Raw genomic sequence first — 14,272 nt, forward strand, 5'->3', positions numbered from 1 at the left:
TACATTATGGTATATTGATGATTATCGTCAAACTCCTAATATTTTTACTCTACTTTCGACCATTTTTGGCTAACAAAAACTGATAATAATGTACATTAGCCCCAATAATGGATAAGCATGATATCAAAACGTACTCATAAAGTCTTGGTGGTTTCATATAACACTGAGAAATACTTAATAAACCACTTTTATCTGTTGATTATCTAACCAAATAAATAGCATCTGTTCCTCACAAATTTCCACATATAATATTTCAAGGTTTTTTTTATATGCTATATCTCTATAGTTTATGTTGATCATGTAACTTAAAAAGAAATATCCGTTACAATAATTTTTGAAAGGACAATATTTCCATCAATCTTCTTGACTGACAAGAAAAATATGTAGATAATGTGTGGAGTTATTATAGCATAGGGAAAAACATGACACCAATTTTACAACAATTATGAAATTTTGTTTTGTGAGTCTTAGGTTAAACTAAAAGCTATAATTTATTTAGGATGAAATAATTCTTTGGCATAATGTAATTCATATCATCTATGTTTAAGACACAATAACACGCCGAATAAATACTAATTCAGAAGTCAAACAACAAAAATCAGCGTTATATTTACAAAATTTTTACAGGACTAGTTTCGATGGTTTTACCAAACCATCATCTTCAGCTGCAAAACCGCAAATGAACAAGATAGGAAATAATGATTAGATAAGATAAGAAAGCCTGGACAAGAATAAGCAAGTGGCGCCATCTGTTGGCGAAACCAGAACTAAAACATAATTTCTCTAAAAGCCGAAGGCAAATTTGGATTGGAATTAGGATCGTTAACTAGAACAGAAAGATTTTTATGAATGTGAAATGCCTCTAGAAAATCCAGTTCTCCAATGGAAGATGTTTTTTGAATAATTTTGGCAGCAGAAAAATTGAAAGTGTGATTTTCGGACCAACAATGTTGAGCAACAGAAGACTTCTGTGTTTCCTTTTTTCTAACATATGCCTCATGTTCTTTGACGCGAAATTTTAAGGCTCTCTTAGTTTGGCCAATGTAAATTAAACCACACTGGCAAGGAATCCTATAAATACCCCAGGAATTCATATCCGGAATGGGGTCCTTGAGTATAGAAGTTGGAATTTTATTGATGGGAGAATAAACAACCCGAAAGTTAAATTTCTGCAAAATATGTGCAACTTTATAGCTAATTGATGGAAAGAAGGGAATGACAACAGAATTTTTATAATCTCCTAAAATAAGAGTGTGGCTTTTAGTGTGTTGAGATGAAAATTTTTTAACTGCTTGATTAATAATATTGGGTGAAAAGCCCCTGTCAATAGCTATTGCTTTTTAATAATTTAGTTCTTCATCAAGGGCTAGTTTGGAGGAGCAAACTTGAAGAGCACGGAAAACATAGGAATAAAATGAAGCTAACTTTTGTTTAGTCGGATGACATGATTTAAAGTGTGGTGGAAGGCAAACCGATGAAGGTTTACGGTAAACTGTAGTACTGAAGTTGCATGTGTTACGTGTGATCAGAATGTCGAGAAACGGAAGAGAATTGCAAGTCTCAAGTTCAAAAGTGAACTGAATAGCAGGATCAATAGAATTCATTGTTGAAAGAACTTTATTTAAATCATCTTTATTACCTTCAAACAGGGTAAAAGTATCGTCTACGTAGCGGAACCATGCCGGGAAGTTTAAAGTTTTAAACAATTTTGATTCATAATAATGCATGTAGATATCAGCCAGGATGGGACTGAGGGGGCTTCCCATGGCTAATCCCTCAGTTTGCTTGTAATATTTATTTTGGAAAACAAAATGTGTTTGTTTCAAACAGAGTTGAGTGAGAGAAATTAGCTCATCTATTTCGATGCAAGAGAAATGAAATTCGCGAAGTCTGGTTTCTAGATATCTTAATGCACCCTCCACTGGGACATTGGTGAATAATGATTTTACATCAAAAGAAACCATGAGTAAATTACTAGGAGAAATGTTTTTAACCTTTTTTACAAATTCTATTGAATTTTTTATGGTGTAAATGTTATTGTCTAATAGAGTGGAAAATCTAGAAACTAAATATTTAGCTAATGGATACGAGGCAGTACCTAAATTTGATACAATAGGGCGGAAAGGAATACCACTTTTATGAATTTTGGGAAGAGCATATAATCTGGCACAATTCGCAACAGATGGGATAAGCGAATGTTTTAAGTTGCTTGAAATGATTTGCGAAGATTTGATCGCAGTTTTTATTTTGGATAAGTCCGAAGGTGAAGGATCTTTAGGGATCGGATTATATGGTCCTTCGTTTAAGAGTTTAGTGACACCATGGATGTAAGTGTTCTTATCCATGACGACTATCTGGCCACCTTTGTCGGCCTTTGAAATGATAATATCCGGGTTAGAATGAATTTCACGCATTGTAGCTCTTTCTCTCGCAGTTAGATTTGGTTTCAAAGGTTTATTATTGAATTTCACATTATGAGCGATAAGATGCCTAATCATTTCTTTCTGTGAATCTGAAACTTTACTGAACTTGAAAGCTTTTTCGATAGGAGCCAAAATCTTTGGAATCGAGGGTTTACAGGTTTGTGAGAAGTTAAAATTATATTTTAGAATTCTCTCTTGTTCTTCTGAAAGACTAACATTAGAAATATTAACTATTGGCTTGATGTTTACAATGGGAAGATTTTTTGAACTACTTGAACTGGAAGACTGTAAAAGAAGTTTTTCGAATTTAACTGCAAGGGTGTTTTTATGACGGTTAACTGCATTCTCCGTTCTAGACCAAGACTTTTGTTCAAGGGCAGTGAATTTTGGATATGATTTAGCGAGTTCCAGATGAAGCTTATAGAGTTCATGTTCAATTTTGGACAATTGTTGACGTGTATCCCTTATCACGGACCGAAGTAAGGCAAGCTTGCAATTTAACAGAATTCTTGAAACGCGACTCGAAGGTTTTTGATTAGATTTGATTTGAATAAAATTGGAGATCAATTTTTTACATTTACATTTAAGTAAAAAGTCAAGATTATTCAGGAATTTTTGCCGTTTCAGGCGTAATTTAGTGAAACGATTAACGGATGAAGGCATGATAAACAATGCAGAAAATCAAATTAAATTAACTGAGCAATAATAAAGTACACACAAAACAGCAGAAAAATCCCTCACTGAAATGAATAGAAAACAAAACGTTTGTAAGCAAAATGCATGAAATCAGACAAGCAAAGCACAATATCCAAATGTACAAAACATAAGCCTAACTTGAAAATTGCAAAAATGTACTCACCGAAACTCCTACAATCACAAAATGGCGGCCACACCACGTGCAAAAAAGAAAGCAAAATGTAAGCCTGTTTGGGGCTTCTATAATTAAGACACAATAACACGCCGAATAAATACTAATCCAAAAGTCAAACAACAAAAATCAGCGTTATATTTACAAAATTTTCACAGGCTAGTTTCGATGGTTTTAACGAACCATCATCTTCAGCTGCAAAACCGCAAATGAACAAGATAGGAAATTATGATTAGATAAGATAAGAAAGCCTGGACAAGAATAAGCAAGTGGCGCCATCTGTTGGCGAAACCAGAACTGAAACATAATTTCTCTAAAAGCCGAAGGCAAATTTGGATTGGAATTAGGATCGTTAACTAGAACAGAAAGATTTTTATGAATGTGAAATGCCTCTAGAAAATCCAGTTCTCCAATGGAAGATGTTTTTTGAATTATTTTGGCAGCAGAAAAATTGAAAGTGTGATTTTCGGACCAACAATGTTGAGCAACAGAAGACTTCTGTGTTTCCCTTTTTCTAACATATGCCTCATGTTCTTTGACCCTCTGCATCTATTCGTATCGTCGATCCCTGTAGTGCATCCCCTGTAGGGCACAAAAAATGTCTGCATTTTCTGTGATGAAATAGCTAAATGACTAACGGGTATTGGCTATTACCAGTGACTGCATTAGGATGAAAAAGCTCTGCTATTTGAAATAGTAATAACAATATATTAAAATGCGATATTTCATTTTAATGTATTAAAAAAATACAATCCATGCTAAAATTCCAGGTCTTTCTTCATAATGATTGTGATAAATGAATTAATTGCACTTGTAAAAATTCTCTTAAAATATTTTATTAAAAATTAAACGTTAGAATATAAAATTAGTGCAATATTTCAAAAGAATCTAAATTTCAACTCCATTACTACTTGCTGTCATTTTATTTAACAACATGGAATGGCATCCCCGCCTTAACAAAAAATAAACAATTATTGATCATGGAAGCCGATGTGATAGTTTCATGTTGTTTTTTATATCTTTAATAACAGTTTTGTTATGACTCTAACGTTTACCCCTTATTAGTTATGTTTTTAAATATATAGTGTCCTCCTTGTGTATATATGTATGTATAGATTACATAAATATACGTTATTTCGGACAACCTATATATATTATCTGCTTGTGGACTACTGTGTTTAACAGTATATAAATAGGTGTTAATTTCATGGAAATGATTTATATGTAAAATATAAATCTGTCGTTTATGTAGGCAGTTGTTATTAAGTTTTATAATGAATTTTAGTGTTTAATTATTAGTTTATATATTAATGAGAGCATCAAAACTTAGTATAATTATTTGTAAATATTAAAGAAATTCCATTTTGTAAGTCATGGCTAGTGATATTAACAGTGATTCAAGTGGTAGTGATTCTGGTTCAACACCAGAGGAAGAACGCATAAGGCGTCTTTTTCAAACTTGTGATGGAAATGGTGATGGATATATTGACAGGTAAACAATGTGTATTATATATTCACATTAGATTTCAAATTTTCTCCCTTTAGGTAGTCCGATTTAGATTTCTTTTCTGTGTTCTTCATATGATCGATTCTATTTAAAGATATATGTAAAATGATACTATACATTTTATACACTTATTTTTAATGTATGTCTTCTTAAAAATAAGTGCACTCTGTTCAGATTGTATATAAATGGCATTTGGCTTATCATTACTGAAATCAACTATAAATTTTTAAGAAGAAGGAATACTTGATTTGCTTAGGGTATATCATTGTTTTTATTGCCAAGGCTAATACTTTTGTAGTGTGTGTGTATTTAATTACGGCAAAGCACACTAGGGCTATCTGCCTAAGAACAGGGATGCCTTCGTGGAGGACTTTCTAAGGGAAACTGGCTCGTATACATGTTACACATGGGGAAAACCACGAAAACACCCATGCAGCCAGTCCGTTCGCGGGATTTGAACCTCAGACCGAACTACCAGTGTTCAGTGACTTTACCGCTCGGTTGCTGGTGGGCAAGCTAATACTTTTGAAAGCGAATAATAATTATACCTGTTATTGCCTGTTATTTCAGCATAAGTATACTGGTAAATATATAAAGAGATATAATGTTATTTATGTAGTTCATTGCTCAACTTAGTTGCTATTTCCCACATCTATTAAGATTATGTTTCCTTTTCCAGTTATCCAAAGAAGACTTCTTTTACATTCATTGTTAAAATATGCTTTTTTATTGTTATTTCAGCAGTAGTTTCTGTGCTTAAAATCCCAACATTGTGATCTACTCCATAACCACACACACACATACATATATATATATATATATTCTCTGACAAGTCCTCATTACATCTGAAATTAAAATTTTGCAGCTGTCTGATATATATAATTGTATGGTGATTATTTTATTACATGTAAACAGGCAAAGTATTATCTATGTGCAATAATAATATCTATGTGCAGTAATAAAAAATTCTTAAATGTTATGAAAACAGTATGAATTTTGGCTTTAATCTGTAGAAATTTAAAAAAAAAAAAAAAAAAAAAAGTACTGTACTGGAATTCAACATAAGTAACAAAGATAACTGTGGTAACTGTAATGAAAAAATTAATAAATTAATCAAAGAAGACTCAAATAATATTAATTAGCTAAACCATTACATACTGTGTAGAACAGTAGAGCACTGTATGTGAAAAATTTGTATCATTTTGAAAATTAGTTTCAAAGAGATAATGCTGTTTATTTAGATTCAAATGTTTTTTACAAATTATTTTTGTAAATGGAAATCTTATTGAGCTCTTCTGTGACAATATATTGAAGACAACATTTGATTCTGATGATCTGGCTGGCTTTCGGGTATCAGTAAAAGATAAATAACTCATATGGGACATTATATTTCTGCAAAGTTAGGTTTTATATGTCTGCAGTTATAAAAAGCAAGTATTGTAAAAAATAAGTTGTCATAGAAATGAAATGAAGTAGCTGTACATAGTTTTATTTAAAAATTTCTAATGATGTGTCCTCAGAAAAGGCTCACTTTTCCATTAATTGCTGTTAGTTTAATCTATAGTATGAATGTTTAAAATATGTACTTATTTAGCATGTTTTGATATGAATTGCTTTTAAATTTGAAACACATGTTTAATTTATTTTTAAACTGCATGAGCTACATACTTAACTGTTAGTAAGTGTATGTTTTCACTTTGGAAGCATGAAAAACCATAAGGCATCATTGAAATGTTGTATTTAAATTAAGTAAAATTTTATCAATGTATTGTGCCTTACAGAATTATGACTGATTTATAATTATGCTATTTCATTTTCATAATGCATGTAAAAAGAGGTTCATAGCTTAATTTTTATTTTTTTAAGGCATTCTCATATGTTATTTTGGTATTCAATCATCTCTAAACGCTGAGTAATTACTGCTGTAAGTTCATGAAGAGACAATTTTTTTTTTTCATTGCACTTTGATACTTGGGCTTTTGTATTAATTAGATTTATTGGCTCTAGTGTAGAATTGGGTGCCCCTTCGATTAGTGATAAATTTTTGCGATGAAACCTTATTTCTGGTTACTATAATAGTTTTAACTTTGTTTTAACTTACTGATTTTTTTTTTAAATGAAAATAGATTGATGTGTACATGGACAAATTTAAGGCAGTGCGCTATGCCTAGTTTGTACAATTCTGGGATGTTTTTTTTAAGTGAAAACAGGTTGATGTGTACATGGACACAAAGTTTGTGCAATTCTTTGACTTCTTATTTTGGTTTTGTGTAGTGGCCATCTTGAAATTGCCCCTTCTTGGCGTCAAAAAAGAACAGCCAAAAACAAGGTGCACCCAATTGTAAACTTTTACCGATTTATTGTTCCTTTCCAAAGAAATCTTATGTATAAAAGATTTTCAACAGGCAATTGATATCTTTTGTTTTCTGAATGCATTGTGAGTTGAATTTATACCTTGTATAACCATCCATGCTTTGATTATAGTGCAAATGAAATCATCTGTTATATGCATAATCATTATCTGCTGTTGACTGCTTCAGAACTTGTAGCTTTTCCTTCTTCTATGATGTTTGCAAAACTGTAGAAATTTCTAGTCTTCATGAGTATTTTTAAATTTGCTTTTCGTGCTAATGTGTTTTTATTCTGAATAAATAGTTGTTATTATATTTGATATTTTTGTGAGAATATTTATACATAGAATGAAATTATGACAGGTATTGTTATGCACAAAAAATGTAAGGCAGATGAAGTTGCTTAGAGTTTGAGAAGTTAATTTTATTTATATAGCTGAAAGCATTCTTAAAAGATGTGCTTGTCTATATATTAAATTTCCTTATTTTGTATGCTGCTGTTCCAGGTGATTAAATTAAGTATAAATTCAAAGAAGGTCAGGGATAAAAATCACTTTTTCAGGAGGCAAAATGTGTCTATATTTAATGTTATGGTATAGAGAATGCAGCATTCAACTAACTGGAAAGTAACTTCTTTTAAAATAAAATTTAAAAAAAAAAAAAAAAAAAAAAAAAAAAGCAAATGAGAGACTTGTAAAGCCATCAGAAAATACATACAGAGGCTATGAACAAAGACAAAACTAAAAATAACTGTCATCAAACAGTGTGATTTATCACAAATAATAAAATGTGATGTCAGAAAACAATAATAAGGTCTTGGTCTATCTTCATGTAAAAGCCTATTAAGTCTTAACTTCAGTTTTGAAGAAAAAATATTAAAATCTGGAACCTACTTTTTCGAAATTATAGAATCTTGGCATACAGAAAAGTGTGTATTAATGGTCATGATATGCATTTTTATTTGAAAATGGATTAAAAATAGTAACACAGTGTAGAAAATTAGGGTAAGTCTTTTAAGGTTTTTTTTTTTTTTTTTTTTTTTTTTACATGCTATATCTGCAACTTGCATCTATTCATTATGTAACTAAATAAAGATTCATTGCTATCTCAAACTTCTGCTGGTATGATTGCCACAAGTTGGTGAGATTTATGCCAAGTTTCATGGTTATTGAGGTTTCATAATAAGATAAGATGTTTTATTTTCATGTTGAAGGCCAATGAAAATATGGCAGCTTTTATATATTTTTTTATTTTTTTCCGTTTGGTGAAATCTTGCAGAATTTTAAATATAGGCTTTTGATATTCAAGTTGATAACAAATAAGATGATTGTTTTTATAATTTTAGACTGGAAAATTCTTATTTCATTCTTTTGGCTTTTCTACCATGAATTGCAATTTTCTATGTTAAACTCTCTGGATTTTTAATGTATTTGGCATATCCCTAGTTTTCCAGATACCTTGAGCTTACTTTGTACATGCAGTAAGACTTCCCTTAATGGTAGATATGTTTCAGTACGTTCCAACACTAAAACATTAAATAAGTTCTTTTTAACACATACATAATGGGAATAAGTGAAACAGAAGAGAGATTAAGAAAGTTTACCAGTTTTTTGTTTTATTTTGTAATATTTATTGTTAAATACTCTTTTATTATACTAATTATAGACATGTGTATTACTAATATCAATTTTTATTCATAAAACGTTCCTGGAAAAAAAAAAAAAAAAAAAAAAGAAGTAGTTATGTTTGTGATGAGGAAGTTTCTTCCACATGTAACTTTTTTCTTTTTCTTTATTTTTTTTGTGAAGAGTTATCTAGAATTTTTTGCTTCTTCCTGTGTTGTTCAGAAAGTAGTACCGGATAGCACAATATCATAGGATTTGGAACTTTTCATGCATGAACCATTTCGGTTCTTTCAAGTAAGCTGTTCAGAAGGATTTTTAATTCATGTATATAAGTATTGTTTGTGAAGGAAATTTGATGATATATTTCTAATGAAGAAATATAGTTATTTTTTTTTACTCCAGATTCTCTTCCTGCTACTTCGCGCTGGATGATAACTTCATTTTTTGGTACTTTTCCATCATGCACTTGCCACACATTATGCACTTGCCATGTGAAAGAGAAACCAAGCAAATGCCAAGACCTGACCCAATGCTAGTACCATCTGGGGAATATGTGTGCAAATAAAAATAATTAAATATGTACACATATTATTATAGTACCACCAAAATACGTAATTGGTGCAAATGAAGAGACAATTTTTTTTTTCATTGCACTTTGATCAGAGATAGTTTTTTTGCATATGCATATATCCTTATTTTGTTTACTGTTAGTTATATTTTAATAGTTTTGAATTTTATTTACTAAATAAGTTTTTTTAAAAACATCTTTCTGTACATCTAAACATATTAACATTAATTTAATGTAATTTTACCAAAATGTTACTTTAAAATGCAGTGCTTAGTTAAAAATAAATATGAAGTATTCAGTTATATATTTATATATTAAAATCTTAAATATTTTTAAATTTGTATTTTATACAATTAATTTTTCTAGCCAAGATCTTCTGGCTGTATGCCGCCAATTAAATTTGGAGCATTGTGTAGAAGAAATTATGGAACAACTTGGAGCTGATGAAAATGGACGTATATCCTACAGTGAATTCCTTAAAAGAAGAATGCAGTTGATAAATGAAATCAATGCTTTAACTCTTCAAGAACAAGCAAGGGAACAAGAATCGGTTCAGAGTGGCACTGGAAGGCATTCTATCACAATGCAACAAGCATCCCCAGCTCCTGACAGCAGTAGCACTGGCAACTGGCCTACAAGTAGTGATAGTCAAGGTTTGTGATATTTAAAATTAACCTTTAGTCTAGCCTTGTAATACTGGGTCTTTGAAAAATATTATCCAGATTTTAAAATCATTTTTATCGGTAACTGTCTAACATATCAAAACAATTGATATGTTAAAATTTTAGTAAATGGCAGAAGCTTCCCCTTACCATGGGAGGTTTTCATATTTGATCCATTTGTTGCAGAGAAATTCCTCCAACTGTGTTCATGCTAAATCCATTAAATCAGAGAGTTTTAGCTGTGACATCATAATCCAATCCATTGCTATATTTCCTCATTTGAATGAACACCACATGACTTCCTTGTACAGAATATTAAATTATATGCATTTTTCTTGCATTTTATTTAAACTTATTAGATTGAATTAAACCTACTTCGCCGACAGCGCATAAACCACAATAGAATAAATGCATTCTTTAAAATTCACTTTGTTTACCATAGCAACACTCTGGCGCTAGGTTTACTTGACAGTATTATATTTCGTTCATATTATAACTATGTCTATGTCATAACACAATTAAGAGGCAATCGGCCTAGTGCGGCCTTTACCAATATATTATAAGTAGGGTGTCTTTAATGATGAGTTGAATCCAGTAAGATGGAACGTACTTTGTGCACCTAGTGCAGAGTCTCTAGAAGAGAAGTAAACGTGGCCCCACGATGTGAGGATCTGCAACTTGAGAATATCTGCTGCTCGACTATGCTTGTCTTGAGAGAAGCTGCGAATTAATCTTTATCTGCAAAGTTCAGAATCATCTCAATGGCTTGAAAAGCTAGGCAAAGTTTCTGCATATGTGATTTAGCTGATTTAATTCTCTGAACTATTGTGGTTATTGATTTCATGAGAAAAAGGGTTTTCTGATCTTTGAAAATGTTAATGATTTCTGCTAAATTTTCCTGCGGGTTTTCCTGCTTAACTTTGTCACTGCAAAGGTTTTTAGGCATTTCTTGATTAGTTTGGCATGAAGCTTGAATAAATTCGGGGAAGTCATCTTTAGTGGGAATTTCTTGTGGTTTTTCTATCTTCTGTAAATGATTGAATCTTTTTCTGTATACCTTACAACCATGATAATCATATTATAACTCTGAATGCACAAAATTTATATCATTTAAAGAATTATCTAATTGTTGCCACATGTTCTATTCAAATACTATAATAAAGCTAGAACTATGTATAAAAGAAATTAAGCAAACAAAACAAAAAAGAAACAGTTTTTCACAGACGATTGAGTATTTCTCATTCAATTAATTCAGTTCTCACTTCGCGACAAAGCAAAAATACATAAAAACTCAAAATATCTGTATTAAAAATTACGAAGTAAATCTCAAACGCTTATTTCCTCGAAAAAATTCCAGAAAGAATTAAGCATGATTTAATTGGCAATAATAAATGAATGCGTTATCTTTGTTGTTGCGAAGCTAAGTTTCTCTAGATTGGCAACAAATCCACTAGTCTCCTGTTTCAAATGTAAACATCAATGGCCGCCATTAAAAACAGGCTTAGCGGCAATTAAACAACTTTAAAATTGCTGATAATTCTAAAAATATTGCACACAGATTTACTAAAGGCATAAAATCCTTAACCGGAAGATAAAAACAACATAATTCAATCATTTTTAAAGCAAAAAATGTACATTTTACAAACATATAAGAGTAAAGAAACTGAGATCACTGAGCCGGGTAACAGAGTGGATATATTTATAAATATATTTATTTATATACGTTTGGTGCGGCCGATTGAAACCAAAATACGAGGTGCACATCTACATGTTAGTCTTATATACAAAATTTCATCGTTCTGAGGCTACTCGTTTTTGAGTTATGCGAGATACATATGTACGTACGCACGTACATACGCACGTATGTACGTTCGTACAGACGCCACAAAAAATTCTCTTCAGAATTCATTTTAAAGCAGTTTTTTAGTTTTTTTTTGGAGGAAAAGAGTCTTTTATTCTGTCCTTACGTACAGATATCACACAAAAACATCGTTAAATTGCATTGGAAAGTGGTCAAAGTGGATATTTTCTTTGAAATATGCTGCCTGAAGTTTTTCGCGATTACAATACTTCCTTTTTACTTCGTACAAGGAAGTAAAAAGAAATCTGCTGAGGTAAGGCAGCTATCTTGAAATAGAGATGTTTTTGTCATGAAGATGGGGACTTCTGATTAGTTATCAGATTCAACCAGTTTTTCCATGTCGGTCTTTTATCCACAACCAACAGAACTTACGTTGTTTGCTACTTTCTTAAATACTCATTTTGATGAATTAAAAGATGTTTCTGATTAATCATTTTGATGAATTTAACATTTGTGGAGTAATACACCATAATAATCTTGGTGTTCTTTTTCAGTGGCCTTATATACGGTTTTTGGCAGAGAACCAGAGCTAAGTAAATGTAAATTGTAAGATTGACATAATTTTGATGTGATTTTATGTGCTTCTAATTTTAAAATAAGTATTCATTAATTCTTTCATGAACAGTTTTATTAAAACTTAACATGTTTAAAAAAGGCTCATAAAAACATATCATAAGTTTTATCAAAATTGCTCAATTTACTGACTATCAGCTTGAACTTTTGTTTTATTTGCATTTGAACTCTTCATTTGCTGCTATAGTTTCTGTCAGAAATAAAAGGAAACAGATGATTATATGAATGTAGGAAAAACATCACTAATGCTCATTAAGTTAATACTGAACTATGATTTGTTTACAGTATGAATTAAAAGTGAAAAGGAAAATAATTGTCACAGCATTTTACATCTACTTTCATAATCATCACTTACTCGTCTGCATTCTCATCTAGATGTCACTTTATGATTACATCATTTAATTACAGTACAGTTACAGTTTCACGGCCATTTTTATCTTCTCATTTGCTCTCAAATGACAGAGGCAAAGAGTGAAATTTAAGATACAAAGTACACCAAAATTGAAAATACTAATACTGTGAAACAATAAAAACTACTAAAATAACACAAAAAAAAATTAAAATAGTATTGAATCAGGATCTTCTAATAACAGTACCTGGAAAATTAAAAAAACAGAGTTAGTAATCATTATCAAAGAAAAGTTCAATAAGGTTAAAGTCCCAAGATCTTGATCATTTCATATGACCAAATATTTATAAAACAAGTTCAGGTAATATGGTCTGATAAACCAGTTCAGGATTTCATAAACTTGACACAAATGTTTGTTTTCATAGATTCATCAAAGAAACCACATTTTTCAACATCATAAGTGTCAGTTGGCTTGATTTTCATATCTTGTATTGTCCAAGAAACTTGGGCTTGAGTTTAAGACCAGGTCCATTTTGTGTATGCTTGATTGCCACTGCATCATGAATCTGGAACTTACTGGATGGTTTATGTCATAAATTGTAGGTTTTGCAGTTTTTCTGTCTGCTTTTTTAGAATCTGTTTTTCAGCTTCCTTTCGAAGATCATCACAAGTATGGATGGAATCTAGCTGGATATCTGCATTTAATAACTTGTTATGATAAGCAGATTTCATTTTAGTTCCAAACATGAGTTCAAATGGAGTTGTATTGGTATTCCTTTGGTATGTTGATTTAATCACTTGCTGAAATCCACCAACATATGTATACCATTTTATTGGATTCTGCATCATTAATTTGGAGAGAACAAAAATTATGACAACATTAAACCTCTCAATTTATACGTTGGCACAAGGCAGTCTGGTAGCAATTTTAATATGCTGGATATTGTTGGTTGAAAAATAATCTTGAAAACCTTTAGAAGTAAATGCTAAACCTTTGTTAGAAATTCCACTGAAAGGAATTCTAAAGACAAATTTTTGATTTTCCAATTTAGATGCTGCTTTGGCATTGTTAGTAGTTTTTTTTGTCCCACAAACTTTGTGAATGAGCCAATAACAGCAAATATAAGTCTTAATTTGTATGAGTACTTGCGAGTGGTCTTAAATGATCAATGTGATATGTATGAAGTGGAATATCTTGTTTGGGTATCAAATGCAACATACTTTCTTGTTTTCCTTATTTGTGATTAATTAACATGCAAAGAACACAATATACAGTATAGTTATAAATTTTGTCTTTTAAGTTTATATAAAATTAATGTTTAATGATTTGTTCAGTTCGTTTAAAAGAAAAATGTCCACAAAGATGTGCATTATTGATTATATTGGTGTGCATTGATTTTGGAACAACAAGTAATTTGTTACGGTGTATAAATTTATAAAATATATCTTCTTTAACATAAAGTCTATGTAAGGTTTTACTTTTAA

General features: G+C 30.8%; 1 protein-coding gene across 3 annotated transcripts in view; it reads left to right on the forward strand.

The window, feature by feature from the left end:
* Positions 1 to 4,243: 4,243 nt before the first annotated feature.
* LOC118184206 (colorectal mutant cancer protein) overlaps positions 4,244 to 14,272 on the forward strand; it is a 310,438-nt gene continuing 300,409 nt past the window's right edge. For all 3 annotated transcript variants that reach the window (XM_085818695.1, XM_035353942.2, XM_035353875.2), the window contains exons 1-2: positions 4,244 to 4,783; positions 9,709 to 9,995. In XM_085818695.1, coding sequence (XP_085674821.1) covers positions 4,665 to 4,783; positions 9,709 to 9,995 — 406 coding nt within the window. In that variant the 5' untranslated portion in view covers positions 4,244 to 4,664. The remainder of the gene's footprint in view (positions 4,784 to 9,708; positions 9,996 to 14,272) is intronic.

Source organism: Stegodyphus dumicola, chromosome 6, assembly GCF_044657685.1.
Source record: "Stegodyphus dumicola isolate Sdum_Otavi_A_Nest chromosome 6, ASM4465768v1".
Taxonomy (NCBI): domain Eukaryota; kingdom Metazoa; phylum Arthropoda; class Arachnida; order Araneae; family Eresidae; genus Stegodyphus; species Stegodyphus dumicola.